Source organism: Rutilus rutilus (genome assembly GCF_951802725.1).
Source record: "Rutilus rutilus genome assembly, chromosome: 10".
NCBI classification, from domain to species: Eukaryota; Metazoa; Chordata; class Actinopteri; order Cypriniformes; family Leuciscidae; genus Rutilus; species Rutilus rutilus.
This window is the reverse complement of record NC_140215.1, coordinates 40,581,552-40,596,795: the sequence shown is the minus strand read 5'-3', so window position 1 is coordinate 40,596,795 and position 15,244 is coordinate 40,581,552. Positions and strand designations below refer to the sequence as shown.

The 15,244-nt window shown below is 38.1% G+C and overlaps 1 protein-coding gene across 2 annotated transcripts; it reads right to left on the bottom strand.

The window, feature by feature from the left end:
- Positions 1 to 1,421: 1,421 nt before the first annotated feature.
- LOC311298320 (uncharacterized protein) lies at positions 1,422 to 14,583 on the bottom strand. Of its 2 annotated transcripts, none has more exons than XM_084421132.1 (3): positions 14,513 to 14,583; positions 13,799 to 13,929; positions 1,422 to 2,812 (listed from the first exon to the last, which is right to left on the bottom strand). In XM_084421132.1, exons 2-3 carry the CDS (start codon positions 13,881 to 13,883, stop codon positions 1,491 to 1,493), a joined length of 1,407 nt encoding a protein of 468 aa, XP_084277258.1. In that variant the 5' UTR covers positions 13,884 to 13,929; positions 14,513 to 14,583; the 3' UTR covers positions 1,422 to 1,490. The 2 variants fall into 2 exon arrangements, with proteins under 2 accessions (XP_084277258.1, XP_084277257.1); XM_084421131.1 differs by having other exon boundaries at positions 14,455 to 14,540.
- Between the last annotated feature and the right edge of the window lie 661 nt (positions 14,584 to 15,244).

Genomic DNA, 15,244 nt, shown 5'->3' with positions numbered 1-15,244 from the left:
CATTACAGGTCAGAAGTATAAACAGAGAGACTAATATTAGCATAGACGCCTATTTTCTTATGATGTAACGAGTACATCAGGATTTATGGGAAGTGTTCCCGGAATTATAGAAGTCTATAATGTGTTATGTGTATGCTAGGTCAAAGAGATGTGTTTTTAGCCTAGCTTTGAACTGACAGAGTGTGTCTGCTTCCCGGACAATGTTAGGAAGACTGTTCCAGAGTTTTGGTGCTAATAGGAGAAGGATCTCCCGCCAGCAGTCGATTTAGATATTCTAGGTATTATCAACTGGACGGAATTTTGAGATTGCAATAGACGTGAAGGACTATAATGCTTAAGAGCTCGCTCAAGTACTGCAGAGCTAAACCATTTAGTGCTTTGTAAGTAATCAGCAATATTTTACAATTTATACGATGTTTAATAGGGAGCCAATGCAGTGTTGACAGAACCGGGCTAATATGCTCATACTTCCTGGTTCTGGTAAGAACTCGAGCTGCTGCGTTTTGGACCAGCTGTAGTTTGTTTATTAAGCGTGCAGGGCAACCACCCAGTAGAGCATTACAGTAATCTAGCCTTGATGTCATGAACGCATGAACTAATTGTTCCACATTTGTCAATGAGAGCATATGACGTAATTTAGATATATTTTTAAGATGGTAAAATGCGGTTTTACAGATACTAGACACGTGACTTTCAAATGAAAGACTGGTATCAAAGAGCACACCCAGGTTCCTAACCGACGACGAAGACTTAACAGAGCAGCCATCAAGTGTTAGACAGTATTCTAGGTTATTACGTGAGGAAGTTTTTTGTCCAATAATTAGAATCTCTGTTTTTTCAGAACTAAGTAGTAGGAAATTACTAGTCATCCAATTTTTTATATCAGCTATTCATTCCGTTAATTTTGTGAATTGGTAAGTTTCGTCTGGGCGTGAAGAAATATAGAGCTGAGTATCATCAGCATAACAGTGAAAACTAATGCCATGCTTCCTAATGATATCTCCTAAGGGTAGCATGTACAGAGTGAACTGCAACGGTCCTAATACTGAGCCTTGTGGTACGCCATACTGAACTTGTGATCGATAAGACATCTCTTCATTAATCAATCATTCATAAATAATGATTAAAACAGAAAGATACAAAGCTTACAGACGCAAACCAATGCAACGCAGCAGCAGCAGAGAGCAAACATAGCGTTTATCATCTCTTTGCTCTCTGGATGCAGTTTGCAATGGGTAAACACTATCTGGAAGTAGTCCCCGTCACGCAATTAGCAGTGAGTCAGGATCAGTGGTGAGGCATTTGCAGCTCTAACAAACTTCCAGATGTCACCAGATGAGCCCCAACAGTAGCCATATTCAAGTCCAGATTGAAGACATTACCAATGCATTCTCTCACTAAAAATGAAGCAAAGAATGCTGTTTAATGTGCTTTCATTCAGTTTTTTTTATTTCAGTTACATTATGCCATTTCATAGAAAGACAGCATTTTCAAAATGTGACCCGCTTCTCTCCTGTGCAAGTACTTGTGTGAGCCTTAAGATTTCCTTTTTGTGAAAAACTCTTGCCACACAGTTTACAGATAAAAGGCTTCTCTCCAGTGTGAAGTCTCATGTGAGTTTTGAGGCTACTTTTATGACTGAAATTCTTTCCACACTGATCACATGTGAAAGTTTTTCTTCTTCCAATAAACTGTTTCTCTCCACTGTGAATGATAATGTGGGAATTAAGGGTGCTTCTACGTGCAAAACTCTGTCCACAATGAGAGCAAGTATAAGGCTTTTCTCCAGTGTGAATTCTCATGTGGTCTTTAAGGTTTTGTTTTTTATTGAAACTCTGTTCACAGTGAGAGCAAGTATAAGGCTTTTCTCCAGTGTGAATTCTCATGTGGGAATTAAGGGTTTGTTTTTGAGCAAAACTCTTTTCACAATGAGAGCAAGTATAAGGCTTGTCTCCAGTGTGAATTCTCATGTGGGAATTAAGGCTGCTTTTAAGTGCAAAACTCTGTCCACACTGTTGGCAGGTGAAAGGACTCTCTCCAGTGTGAAGTCTCATGTGGGCTTTAAGGTTTTGTTTTTGATTGAAACTCTGACCACAATGAGAGCAAGTATAAGGCTTTTCTCCAGTGTGAATTCTCATGTGGGAATTAAGGGTTTGTTTTTGAGCAAAACTCTTTTCACAATTAGAGCAAGTATAAGGCCTTTCTCCAGTGTGAATTCTCATGTGGTCTTTAAGGGTTTGTTTTTGAGCAAAACCCTGTTCACAATGAGAGCAAGTATAAGGCTTTTCTCCAGTGTGAAGTCTCATGTGGACATTAAGATTTCGTTTTTGATTGAAACTCTGTTCACAATGAGAGCAAGTATAAGGCTTTTCTCCAGTGTGAATTCTCATGTGGTCTTTAAGGGTTTGTTTTTGAGCAAAACCCTGTTCACAATGAGAGCAAGTATAAGGCTTTTCTCCAGTGTGAATTCTCATGTGGACATTAAGATTTCGTTTTTGATTGAAACTCTGTTCACAATGAGAGCAAGTATAAGGCTTTTCTCCAGTGTGAATTCTCATGTGGGAATTAAGGGTTTGTTTTTGAGCAAAACTCTTTCCACAATGAGAGCAAGTATAAGGCTTCTCTCCAGTGTGAATTCTCACGTGGTCTTTAAGGTTTTGTTTATGAGCGAAACTCTTTTCACAATGAGAGCAAGTATAAGGCTTTTCTCCAGTGTGAAGTCTCATGATTGATTTCTCTTCAGTCTTGAAATGTTGATGTTCATCTTGCATATTATTCAGTTCTTGACTCTCCTCTTTCAGTGGCATCAGGTCTAAAGCGAAAAAAGACAAATACAAGTTAACACCAGTTTAAATGGCAACACACAGCTGACAACCTCACAGCTTAACTAATTGATGACTAACTGGGAAAGTGTCTGTATGCGTTTATGATAATTCACAAACATTGTGGCAGCAAACTCTCCCGGATGGGTGAAATAGGACTCAGTAGCCTGATTTGCGCATACACTGCAGCTGGTGGTTAATGACAGTTTTAATGTGTTGGTGCATCGGGTTATGATTACAGCTGGGCGGCTTGTCAGGCACTTCAACCACAGCATCCCTACATGCAAGGCACTGGAGGCACAACAAGAACAAATGCAATTTCCGAAACTCCAGCTCATTCAATTGTGCAAAACAAGATGAAACTGTGAAGATGAAGCATGTGAGGTGTTTGGAAGACTTCTTGTTCTGTATGACCGAACGGTAACAAAGCTGCAAGAAGCCAGGGGTCCATTCTTCGTACGTTGCTAAATACATCCGAGATCAGTTGGCACATCCAAGATGATATCATCGAGCTAATCATGATCCGGCAAAATAGCTTCTTAGAACACACTTTTTGTTTATGATTAGTATCGCTGGATTGAGTTTTCTGAGATAACTGCACGTTCATGCGTTGGTTTAAATGGGGATATGTATTGATAGTAGAAACATTAATTAGCAACATTGCTATTGGCTGCTCACCATGAACAAAGAGCGCGCACAGTTTTTCTCAGAGCAGAGCAAGACCTAATTGCCGAAGTTTATGCGGAATTTGAAAGTTTAATTAAAACGTCATACATGCCATTATAATGAGAACACTATTGTAATAAAACGTTGTGAATTATCTTGGTTTAGTTGCCATTTCAGCACGTTGTTGTGGGAATACCGATGTTCTGACCAGCACAGTCAAGTTTGCTTGTGCATTCACATCATTTTGTGCAGATAAGATTTGTAAAGTTGATGTAATATAAATATCTGAATAATCTCACAAAGGATGTGTTTCGCTGATTTAAACAACCTGCTAGAAAAGTTCTTCAGTTTCCCGGTGCTCGTTCTCTTCAGCTTCAGCGCGCGCGATCAAACAGCAATGCAAAACATTAAAATCCATGATTGAGACTTTCATATTTTAATTGTATACACTATTGTAATAAAAGTTGTAAATTATTTGGGTTTAGTTGCACTCCTCAGCAACTGTTGAGTTGATTAACTAACGTTAACAAGTTGGCTTTCCTCGGGACATTCTAAAACGCTTAACGTGAAAAATGAGATGACTGTCCTTTGGAGGGAGTACCTGTAAGTGTATAATAACTTTGCTTTAGGGTTGTGCCGCCGATGGACGATGATGGCTGACCGACATCACGATGGAGAGCCACCATCATGATGCCATGCCCCCTACCCTGTCAGACCAGCCCAGTCTCACGGCAGTTCGTGAAAGGTCAAGTAATTGAATCTATTAATTCGTGTACACCAGTGGTTGGGATTGGGAACCTATGGCTGGCTCTTGGAAACACACCTGGCTCTTTGGCAAAAAATCATGTGGCTCGCAAGGTCTCTCACCCTTTACCAACAAACGATAAAAAAATTAAGACACATCAACAGAGTCCGGCTCTCTGCAGAAAAAGCAGCCATTTACAATTCCCTTGTTGTACAGCCTACCGAAGTTAATGAAAAGTTTATGATAATGATAATATTCAAGTTGTACCGGCAAAAGTGCGTGTACGTTTCTGTGGTAACCTACAGCTCCTGCACTGGGAGTCAAGCAGCTGCAGCTTGTTTAAGGTAATGGCGAAAATCATTTTAGAACAGCAGCGAAAATGTAAAAGTAGGCTATATAAACTTTAATATAGGCCTACCCTTTTATTGAAACGGGAGCTTTGCTGCGCAAAGAGACATTTCACCCGCTGGCCACTGATACTTTCACTTTTGCCGCAGAGACCTTTTATGTCCTATAAATGTGTCGTATTTTTGATAATCCGCGCAGATTTCAGTTGACGATTCTGTTTAAAGTTATTAATAACAAAACATGAATGAAAGAGAAAGAAAAGAGCAGGATGTGCTTTATATTGAAAAGAAATATTAAAAGCGCAATAAGTCGCGAAAGAGAACTGAATTACACTGACAGGATGCTGTGCGCACGCTCCGAGCGCAACACGGACAAGCAGTCTTTGTCTTCGGTTGCGCGCCTAAACGGCCAAATAAACAGAAATATTTCAAAATGCCAAGTCGAGTATTCCCGTAAACACAGTAGATGTAAGTACTAGCCTATGTGCATTCTCTCTCTCTCTCTCTTTTCGTGATGGTCAGCGTGATTTCCGTAGCATTAGGATCCACTTGGATGATGCGACGGCAGCCACAGTACAACGGCGCCAGTGCGCTCACCACACACCAGCTATAGGTGGAGAGGTGGTATTATTCTATTTCCCACAATGCCAAAGCAACGCAGCTTACCGAAATACAAGCTTAGGCACACGCTTCTGTCCATACAAGCTCATGCAGTTGTCCACTCTAGACAGAATACTCCAGTTGCAGGGAACACTTTAGTAGGCCAAGAAGCAGCAAATATATTAAGAATAACAAGTCTGGGTTTCATCAATAGTCCATCCTTTTTAAAACGGCGATATAAAAAAGGCTAATAAGAGTATTGTAAAAAAAATAGTATTCTATTTCGCCCAATTTTATACTGTAAACATATTCAAGCACAATAAGAACCGTTTCGAGGGGGATGCCAGGTGTACGAAAAAAACAAAAAACAAAAATTAATATTAAAATCCCCAAATTTTAAATCGAATACCAACCCACCGAATTTGAATATTCGTGTCCAGCTCCAAAACTAGACCTTACAGAAGATGAACTGATGGGCTCTAGCTCTAATGAACCTACACTCAAATCCTGAGGGGCTCGGGGCGAGGATGCTTCAAGCAGATCGCCTCCAAAAACTCCTATTACACATGCCTAAGCCAGATATTGAGGCTCACACATGAATATCATCTGTCTGAATTTCACAGCTAGTCTCATTTCTAACGCTTCTCTAAAGTGAGATATATATAAATACAAGGTGGATATCAAGGTGGCGATCGCGGCAGCGGGGGTAGACCCTGACCCTGGTCCAAATCCTTCAGCGGGTCGGCCTGGTACGCTTGCAACACAGACATCATGTGTATAGCAGGACCAGCCTGACCCGCCGCCGCGAATGCCCTACCATAAAGCGAGATGTCATCTGGAGTAGATCACAAGTGTGAGGGTGGATTTTCTGCAGGGGTTCAGGCTGCAAGACTGCCGAATGACTAAAGAAACGTTGTCAGCAAGATTTATACATACACCGTATAACGAACACCACTAACCACTCGGTGAGTTGCACAGTTTTGAAAACGAACGTTAAGGGTTGTTTTAAGGACATGTTTGTGCATGGCCATAGACTCCCATTCTAAAGCGGTCATGGGCAATTCTAAAATAGTCAAAAAGTCGAGACAGGAACCATTGTCAAAATTTCTTTGTCCACCACACTTGTTCATCCAAAACAAACTACAAAATAGACTCAAAGTGTTAAATACCGGAATTATCCTTTAATTAAAAATTCTCATTAGTATTGTAAGAAAACACTAATTTTACCTGGTCAAAAACAGCTCTGTTTTCAGCACGCCGTTTATGTGCATGTGTCTTTAAATGATAATGAGCTTTGCTCACCCCGCCCCTCTGATCTGTGGGCGTTTTGACACAACACACGTGGAGTGTTGCCTTGACAACAGTTGAGGGTATATTTTGGAGAAAGAATGGCAGCGGGAGTCTCTGAAGACAGATCTGTGCAACCGTCTCAATTTGAACTGGAGTTGGACCCGGAACAAGATGACGGCCCCGAAGAAGTTCGACAATTAAGGCTCGAACAGGACGTTTCTGAATGGTTGGTTAACGTAATGTCACTTTGATCTATCTTGTACTGGCAGGATAGAGTAGTGAGATACGCTAAGTGTTTACTGATGTATACGTTAGTTCATTGACAGATTGATGTTACAGTTAATGGTCATGAAAAATGTTTTACTTTAGCTTTATACTGTCTGCAGAGCCGATCAGCCCTATACGCACACTACGCAAGGTGCGTAGGGCCCCACAAATTACTCAAGGCCCCGCCTCCCCCTCGTATCAAAGCGCGTCAATCAATGTTTACAATATCGATGAGAAAATGAAGCGGAACTATCCTTCTGGTCACAAAAAGAGAGAAAAAAGCACCATGAGAGTTAATTGCGTGCATTTGAAAAAAACAACACGCGTCAAACATCTTTCCAAACACGAGAATCATTTATAAACCTCTTGTCCAACAAAAGACAACATTTAATAACATGCACTTACTCCAAACTCACTTCATAACGACAGCTGAGCTCCTTCTGTGAGATCGATGATGTGCCTTTTTACACAGAATAAGACAGTCGTGTATTTATAAGTCATGTTTAATCAAGCGTTTCAATCTTCTGTTTATCCAGATACAGCGATAGGGATTTCCTGGAATGATGCGCCGTTATTGTACTTCTGTGGCGGGGCATATTTATCGTGTTTGCATGAGAGCGCCCTCTGGCATTCAGATGGGGCAGTATTCACTACCGATCAGCCGCACTCCACTGACAAGCTGCGCATAAGATAATCGCAAATCGCGTGCGGTTTTGTTGCAATTAATCGTTCAGCCCTATATGTACTAATGCAATATGGAAAGCTATGTACAGATGGTACTCAACCAGAATAATACTTTTATTGCGGGTGTGTATTTGCAGCCTCTCACCGCTAAGAGGCGCTACAATCACAGACTTTGCAAAGTGTCAGTTTATTCTCTCTATTGTGTAATCTACCGCTGCGGCTCATTGAGAGCGATTGAAAGCTGGTAGCAAATCAATTCAAAAGAAACATTGAACGTGAAATTGCTGAAAATGTAATTACATTTTATTAAATTTAATAAATTGAATAATGAAAAAAAATCAACAAACATTGCAATAAAAAAATATTAGGCCACATCAATGAGGCTTTGTAAGAGCATACGACATTAGTTTAACAGTATTCAGACGATAGCTCTGTGGTCAACGCAACAACATGAGCCTCTCGGAGCTTCAAGCGATCTGAGATCGAATATCAGTGTAGCCGACAGTGTTTATGTTTTTCCATTCTTGATGCTTAAATATGTAACTGTTTATTAAAGTCAAGCATCTTGTTTAATTATCAATTGTACATTACAACATAAATTTGCTACATTCCAGTTGAGCCGCTGCAAAGTCTTTAATCTGCAATTTTTTTTTTTTTTTGTGAATCATTCACGAAATTGAGATGATTGACAGTGATACCGGCCAAAGCAACGGAAGATATTTTTCAAAACAGATCGAACAAATCAGAAAAAATACTTTCAATACAGTATTGCTTTCAATTAAAAAAATAAACAATGAAACCGTAAAATAAAAATAAAATGAATTAAGTTTGAAAGCCCATTTCAAGGTATAAATAAAGTGTCGGGACAGTTTATTTATTTAAAACAGGATTGCATCGATAGAGTTTATTCCCTTTGCGATGCAAAATAAGAAACACTATTTCAATTGTCAAAGAAATTGCAGCTAAGTAAAAAAAAATAAACGGTACAAAACGAAAATAGTTCAAAGCAACAAATTAAGAACAGACATTTTTCTTTGCCTCTCTCGCACTGGATCTCTTTTTAGCACGTTTATTTTGTCTCCCTCACTGCGCGTGCCGGGTCTTTCTCGAAATTAAACATTTCAGGGTAAAAACACACCATACAGCTGATAATACTGTATATGTCGCTGCGTGTCATCCACACAAATCACGAAAGAAAAAACTGTAACAAATAGCCTTTGTTGCTTCAAAGACACAGCATGCCTTGCTGAATTCACCTTACAATAAAACGAGGTTGATCGCGAATTAAAGAGCTCTGTATCTGCTAAATTGAAATTGTGTGTGGAAAACCTTTAAATACAATCAATAAAACTACAATATGTATAATTTAATAAGATATAGGGCCTACATATGGACTTTTGGAGATTTTGAGATTAATCCTTAAAAGAATGTTGCCTTTGCCTGCTCATCAGGCTGGCTATCCGACACTCTCCATATGAAAGACGGAACATTAACACCTCTTGTCCTGCACCCCCACGATAAAGCAACTATACTGCCTTCTCCAAACCCCCCACAGGCTATCTGAGTTTGCAAAACAAAACAAAGAGTTTGCAATTCACACTTAAATCGCTATTCTAGACATTAGCAATAGGCTATTCAAGTGTTGATAATGAAGGAATTAAAGGAGAAGTTCACTTTAAAAAAAACTTTTGCTGATAATTTACTAACCCCCATGTCATCCAAGATGTCCATGTCTTTCTTTCTTCAGTCGAAAAGAAATTAAGGTTTTTGATGAAAACATTCCAGGATTTTTCCCCATATTATGGATTCTAATGGGACCCAAACGGTTCAAGGTCCAAATGACAGTTTCAGTGCAAAGGGCTTTAAACGATACCAGACGATGAATAAGGGTCTTATCTAGCGAAACGATCGGTCATTTCAAAAATAAATAAAAAAGTTTACGTTTTATAAGCACAAATGTTCGCCTTGTTCTGTTCTGTGATGCGCGTTCGTGACGTCACGTAATACGCAATTACGTTGAAAAGGTCACGCTTGAAAAATTTCTGTCCTGAAGAAAATATTCTTTTTGGCTTTTTAATATTAAAGCACCCAGGATACGCACACGAATGGGCATTTTAAACGTTAAACTGACACAAATACATTTTAAATTGTGTATATGGTCCTCCTCCCGCACATTTGTAAACACATCAAACTTGACCTTTTCAACGTAATTGCGTATTACGTGACGTCACGAACGCGCATCACAGAACAGAACAAGTCGAACATTTTGATGAAGCTAAATTCTCAATAAAACTGTTTTCATTGGTATATTTTACTGTTTCTGTTGTCAAACAACGGAATGAATATGAAATGGTGACTGAAACGCGACCCACTAAGACATAACCAGCTCTCCCTTCCAAGATGTTAATCTGCACAAAAATCCTGATAATCGAGCCGTCGTCTGATTAAATCAAATACACATAAGATAAACACAATATCTGTTTTGCGATTTCGGCTACACTTGCATGTAAAATTAGAGAAGCAACATCATATCTGTGTTTAACTGAATTAAAGCGCTGCTCCTCTCTCCAGCGCGAGACGCAGAGAGAGAGCGAGAGAGAGAGAGGCGCGCGCGCGTGCTGGGAGAGCAGTACCGGCGGTACCGGTAGATTCTCAGAAACTAAATAAGGTTTGGGCGCTTTGTTGAAGGGAAAAATCGCTAAATGGGTCTGCAATGTCGCTAAGTTGGCAACACTGTGTATCTCCATTTCTCCAACTAGGTTTTGGGCCACGGGTCAAACAGAAAATTCGCGCTGCGTTAATCAAGCGTTAAAAAAAATAGTGCCGTTTATATGATTTTGCATATATATATATATATATATATATATATATATATATTTTTTTTTTTTTTTTTTTTTTTTTTTTTACAGAACTGCTTTTGAAATTACGACTGGAATTATTATAGGCTATAAGTAAAGTCACTGTATTTGTTCCTTAGTGTAAAATGGAAATGCATGGTAATTTTATTTTATAAATATAAGCAAAAAACTATGGTGTAACAGAGTTTTTGAACTAGACAAATCTCTCTGCATCAATAATAGGCTATAAAATGCATTAATAGGCTAATATAAAAACTTCAGTGGTCCAAGTTGGTTCGGGATTTGAACTCGTGTTATCTAAATGATCGAAATGTAAGTTCTACCACTCGGCCATGACTTTACTCGTTGAGAAATGCCCAAACGTTCCAATGTGTGTTTGCTCACACGAGCGAGAAGCGCTCATCATTCGTCTCATTCCTCAATAGAATAGTACAAATAATCAGCTTCATTGCACATAAATTACTTTTGTTTGGTATTTTTGGTATTAAATTAGTTTTGTGCAGTTGCTGCTGTTTTGCACAATATCCCTTTGCGCCACCTGGCGGTCATTTCGCGAATGACTTTGAAATGCGACTGGTTTATTTTACTACCGGTTGGCGCGGCGGTAATAGGCATTCTGGTTGATTACCATCTGTATTGACATTGACTACTGATTGGCTCCACTGAATTTAAAATGTTGATTGGCTGGAGATTCTGGTCAATATGGATGCACATCCCTGAGTAAATAATAACCATCAAGTATCATTTAAAACACAGTGACATGCTATGGTGCCATTTTAGCTTTTATTCATTCACAGGATATGCATTTTTGATATCAATAATTCAATTTGTACTATTTAAAATGTGAATTCTTGATACTAAGAATGAACTTTTTGTAGTAACAATGTCTTCTGATATCAAGAATTACATTTTCACTAGAACTAGTTAAAGGAGGGATTGTAGTGGGAACACTGGGGTGTCAGGTGTGACTGTGTGGCAATGGCAAATGGTTCATGGCTCACGGGTCAGGTATGAGGGCCCCTAAACAGAACTTTGCTTAGGGCCTCAGGGAGGTCAGGATCAGCTCTGATACTGACCCTTGTTTATAAAGCAGTCTGGTGAGAAATGATTTGCGCAAACATGAAAGCATTGACGTTGATCGTGGGGAACATTCCCTTCGAAAACAAAACTCAGCCACTGCTTCTTCAGTGGTTCGGATTTAGAAACATCAAAATGATGCTGTGTTCATTATTACACCCAAGAGCAGAATACCACAATCGCTTATGCTGGGTACACACCAAAAGATAATCGGGCTGATTTTGGGCCGATTTCCCCCCTTCCGACAATCCTAGCTATGTCCCGATTATCTTGATGGTTTAACAGATTATTTTATCAGATTTTCCCTTGGTGTGAGGTGTGTTAAGAGTGTCCGAACCTGCTCGGAAGAACGTCGGAGCCGCTCCGATCGCGAATCGTAAATATTAAACATGTTTAATATTTACGATCAGAAATCCTGATGTGTGGGGGGGAACCCCGAGGACAAACGCGCGCACGCTCTGGAGATTATCACGTGAAACAAAACAATATCCAATCAGAAAGCGAGATGATGGAAGACACGGTCATTCTCTCTCACACACACACACACACACACACACACACACTTGCAGGAAGCTTAATGTTAAGATTTAGTATTCATAAGTGTAAATTTCAAGGAAACAAGCCTTTGTTTTTCATTTTAAGTGCAGAAATTTTGCAATACCTAAACACAATTGGGTTTGAAAAATAAGAAAGCTGCAAAGTGCGTTTCAATCTGTAAACATTTTCAAATTTTTGTTTAACTTTTAAGTTTGTCACTGTTTATGTATATGTCTTTTTATGTTTGTTTATCGGCTTTACTCTTTGTACCCCCCCGACTGTAATTGTAATTCTTAAAATCAAAAAATAAAAAAGATTTAAAAAAATAAAAAAGAAGAAGCTGAGTGTTAAGGGTTCAGTGAGGTTCTATAGAGGGATTAAATAACTTTTTCTAAAGAGACAATAAATCCAATAAAGAATAAATAAAGACAATAAAGAATGAATATATTTCTGTATAAAAGGTTATATACAATGGTAGGTACAATGGTTTTTTCACGTGAATTTTCTGTGAAAATCATTCCAAACATTATCGCAATTTCTTCCTGCATGTTGTCCGTCATGCTTATTCTGAAGTCTCACGATATTTTGCGAGATTCCCTGTGTTCATAGTCGAGACCCTGGTTGAAAATCTGTTTGTGTGTGGTGTGCTGTCTTTGTCACATCATGGCACACCACACACTATAGGAGCAAAACGCTTAAATCTAGGATTTTTTGTCCTCATGTTTGTGGTCTTGTCACATTTTGAAAATCTTATAAGATGTCAAAAATCTTTTGGTGTGTACCCAGCATTAGATGCCATTCTGCTCCAGCGTATCAACAATGGCGGACTATGATGACAGCTCGCTCAGGGCGGGTCTGTGTTGAAACGCTGCTGTCAATTAACAATCGTGGAAGGGGCGTCCGACCGTGTGACGTCACATGGTCGAGCGGCTTGATTTGAGACAGGGGAAAACATATAAGGAGATAAAAATAAAAAAAACACTGGATGGATTTTTATCATTATATAATGGTTGTGTACAGGCACTGCCAACACGCATTTCAGTACAATCAACTTGTAAAAGTGCATGTACCATTATATGACCCCTTTAAGAAAGCAGATTGTTCAAAAATACGTTCAGGGCCAATAGCAAAACATAACCTCTAAATACATCTGCATAAGCCCACGCTCGCTCTGTCTGAGGGGGAAAGTCAAAAGCTGGGTTGAGCCTGTGGGTCATTTCTTAGGGTTAATTTTATACAAGTGAAACTGCCTAAAAACGGCCTGTGGGCTTGTTGTTATTTGCTAACTGCAGTGATCTCATGTCAAATGAAATGACTGACTTGTTTAGGGTTTAAAATAAAATGGATGTCAATACATCAAAATAATAATTGTAACTAATCTCATGATTTGGCAATATCAATATTTTTCCACCAACAAACTTGATTGTTTTTAAGTCTATTATTGTAATAAGGGCCACCTTTCATAAATTGTTAACATTATCATTAATATTACTGTTTTTGGTTTCAATCTTTGGTTTAGTGAAAGGTGCTTGATGGGGCTGTGGTGATAGTTAAAGGGATACTTCATCCAAAATTAATGTTCTCTCATCATTTACTCACTCATACCATCCCAGGTGTATATGATTTCCTTTCTTCGGATCAACACTGAGATTTATAATCCATATAAATAATCTATCTAATCTATATAATGCAAGTGTAGGTCCTCTAAAGTTCATGCAGAAACACTATTTCCATTTCTCTGGTCATGTGATCTCAACAAACATGTCTGTCCACAAGAGAAGACCCTCTCCATGTCAAATAAAACCGCTTTAATTCACTTTAATTCAGGAAATTCATATGACAACATTCTTCAAAAATATCATTCATTTCTGTAGATCATTTTAATAAGGACCGAATGAAACTAACCTGTTTGTTCCTCAGTTTCTTCATGTTTAACGCTGAACACTTCTTCAATCTTTATGTCTTCACTCTCCTGTTTAATCAACGCCATCTTTATAATAGTGTCGTGGATCTCAGATGCTTCTCCAGGAGTGTTCCTGTGTGTTTGAACAATTTATCATGTTTAAGATGAGAATAATTACCAGAAAAAAAAATAAATCCACAGTAAATCTCTGAGTGCGTCTCAATCAGCTCTAGTTCAGTAGTTCAGCGCACTGGTGAGGGAGTCAGTCAGAGTGAGAGTTAATGGACTTAAATAAACTGACTAGACAAAAATCACTCAAAACAAGCACTACAATATATTAAAATAAATAATACAGACACTTCATATTTAAAGATTTGTACATTTAGCAGATTACCTTGTAATGAAACCATTTGAGAATTGTTCATAAAATGTATAATTATTAATACAAATATTTTTGTTTTCGTTGAATTTTTACAATGTTTTGACTCTACTCACTACTTACCAAAACCGAATTCGTGTTTACAATAAACTGATACACGACATAGTGCGCGAAATGAGACGTTACTGTTACTTTCTGTTACGCTTACTCACAAAAAAACTGAATATTCTTACATTAAGCATATTACAGGGATATGTTCAATAATACCTGGTCACATACCTCAAATAAAAATCAACGTGTATCGATTTAAACTCTTTAAATGCGTAAAACCACAAACCTTTCTTCAGTCTAATCATAACAGTTGCAGGAGCATGGCGCAGCTTTATGATGTCATATCGCCAGACCAAAATAAAAGTCCTATTCAATCTGCTGTCCAATATCCAGTCCACAGATGTCATGGGAATTTATGGTGAAATATTTTAATACATGTTGTCCAATTATGTGATGAAAAAGATTAAGAATTACTAATAACTTGTTAAAAAGATTGTATGAGTTCTTACAGGACATTTCATATGTATCAGCATTGAAATGTATATATCTTCCACAAAAATCAGTAGAAGATAACTACAATAGAATAAAAAGCAATACAAATGTTAAGGTTAATGCTAATGCTAAAAAGTATTGACAAAAAATCCATAATCCTGCATGCCACCTGGTCATTGTGGTTCCCTGTGTTTGTCTTTTCTGGTGTTCTATAATAAACATCTTTATCTTTGTCTGTGACAGATGTCCATCCTGTTAGTCATTTACAATGATTTCATAAAGTCAGCAATAAATAAAGTGTCAATGAAAATGTATTGAAGTGTCAATACTTAAAAAAAAAAAAGAAAAAGTTTTTCTTTAAAAACAGTAAGTAGAATTACATAATACAAATACATATTTGTTCAAACAAAAGTTTTTTTGCCTTAATAAAGGTTTCATTTTGATTGATACAACTTGTTATTGTATAATAATAAAATGTTAGATTAAGAAACAGTTTATTATACTTTGTTTTGTGTTTTATTTTTTA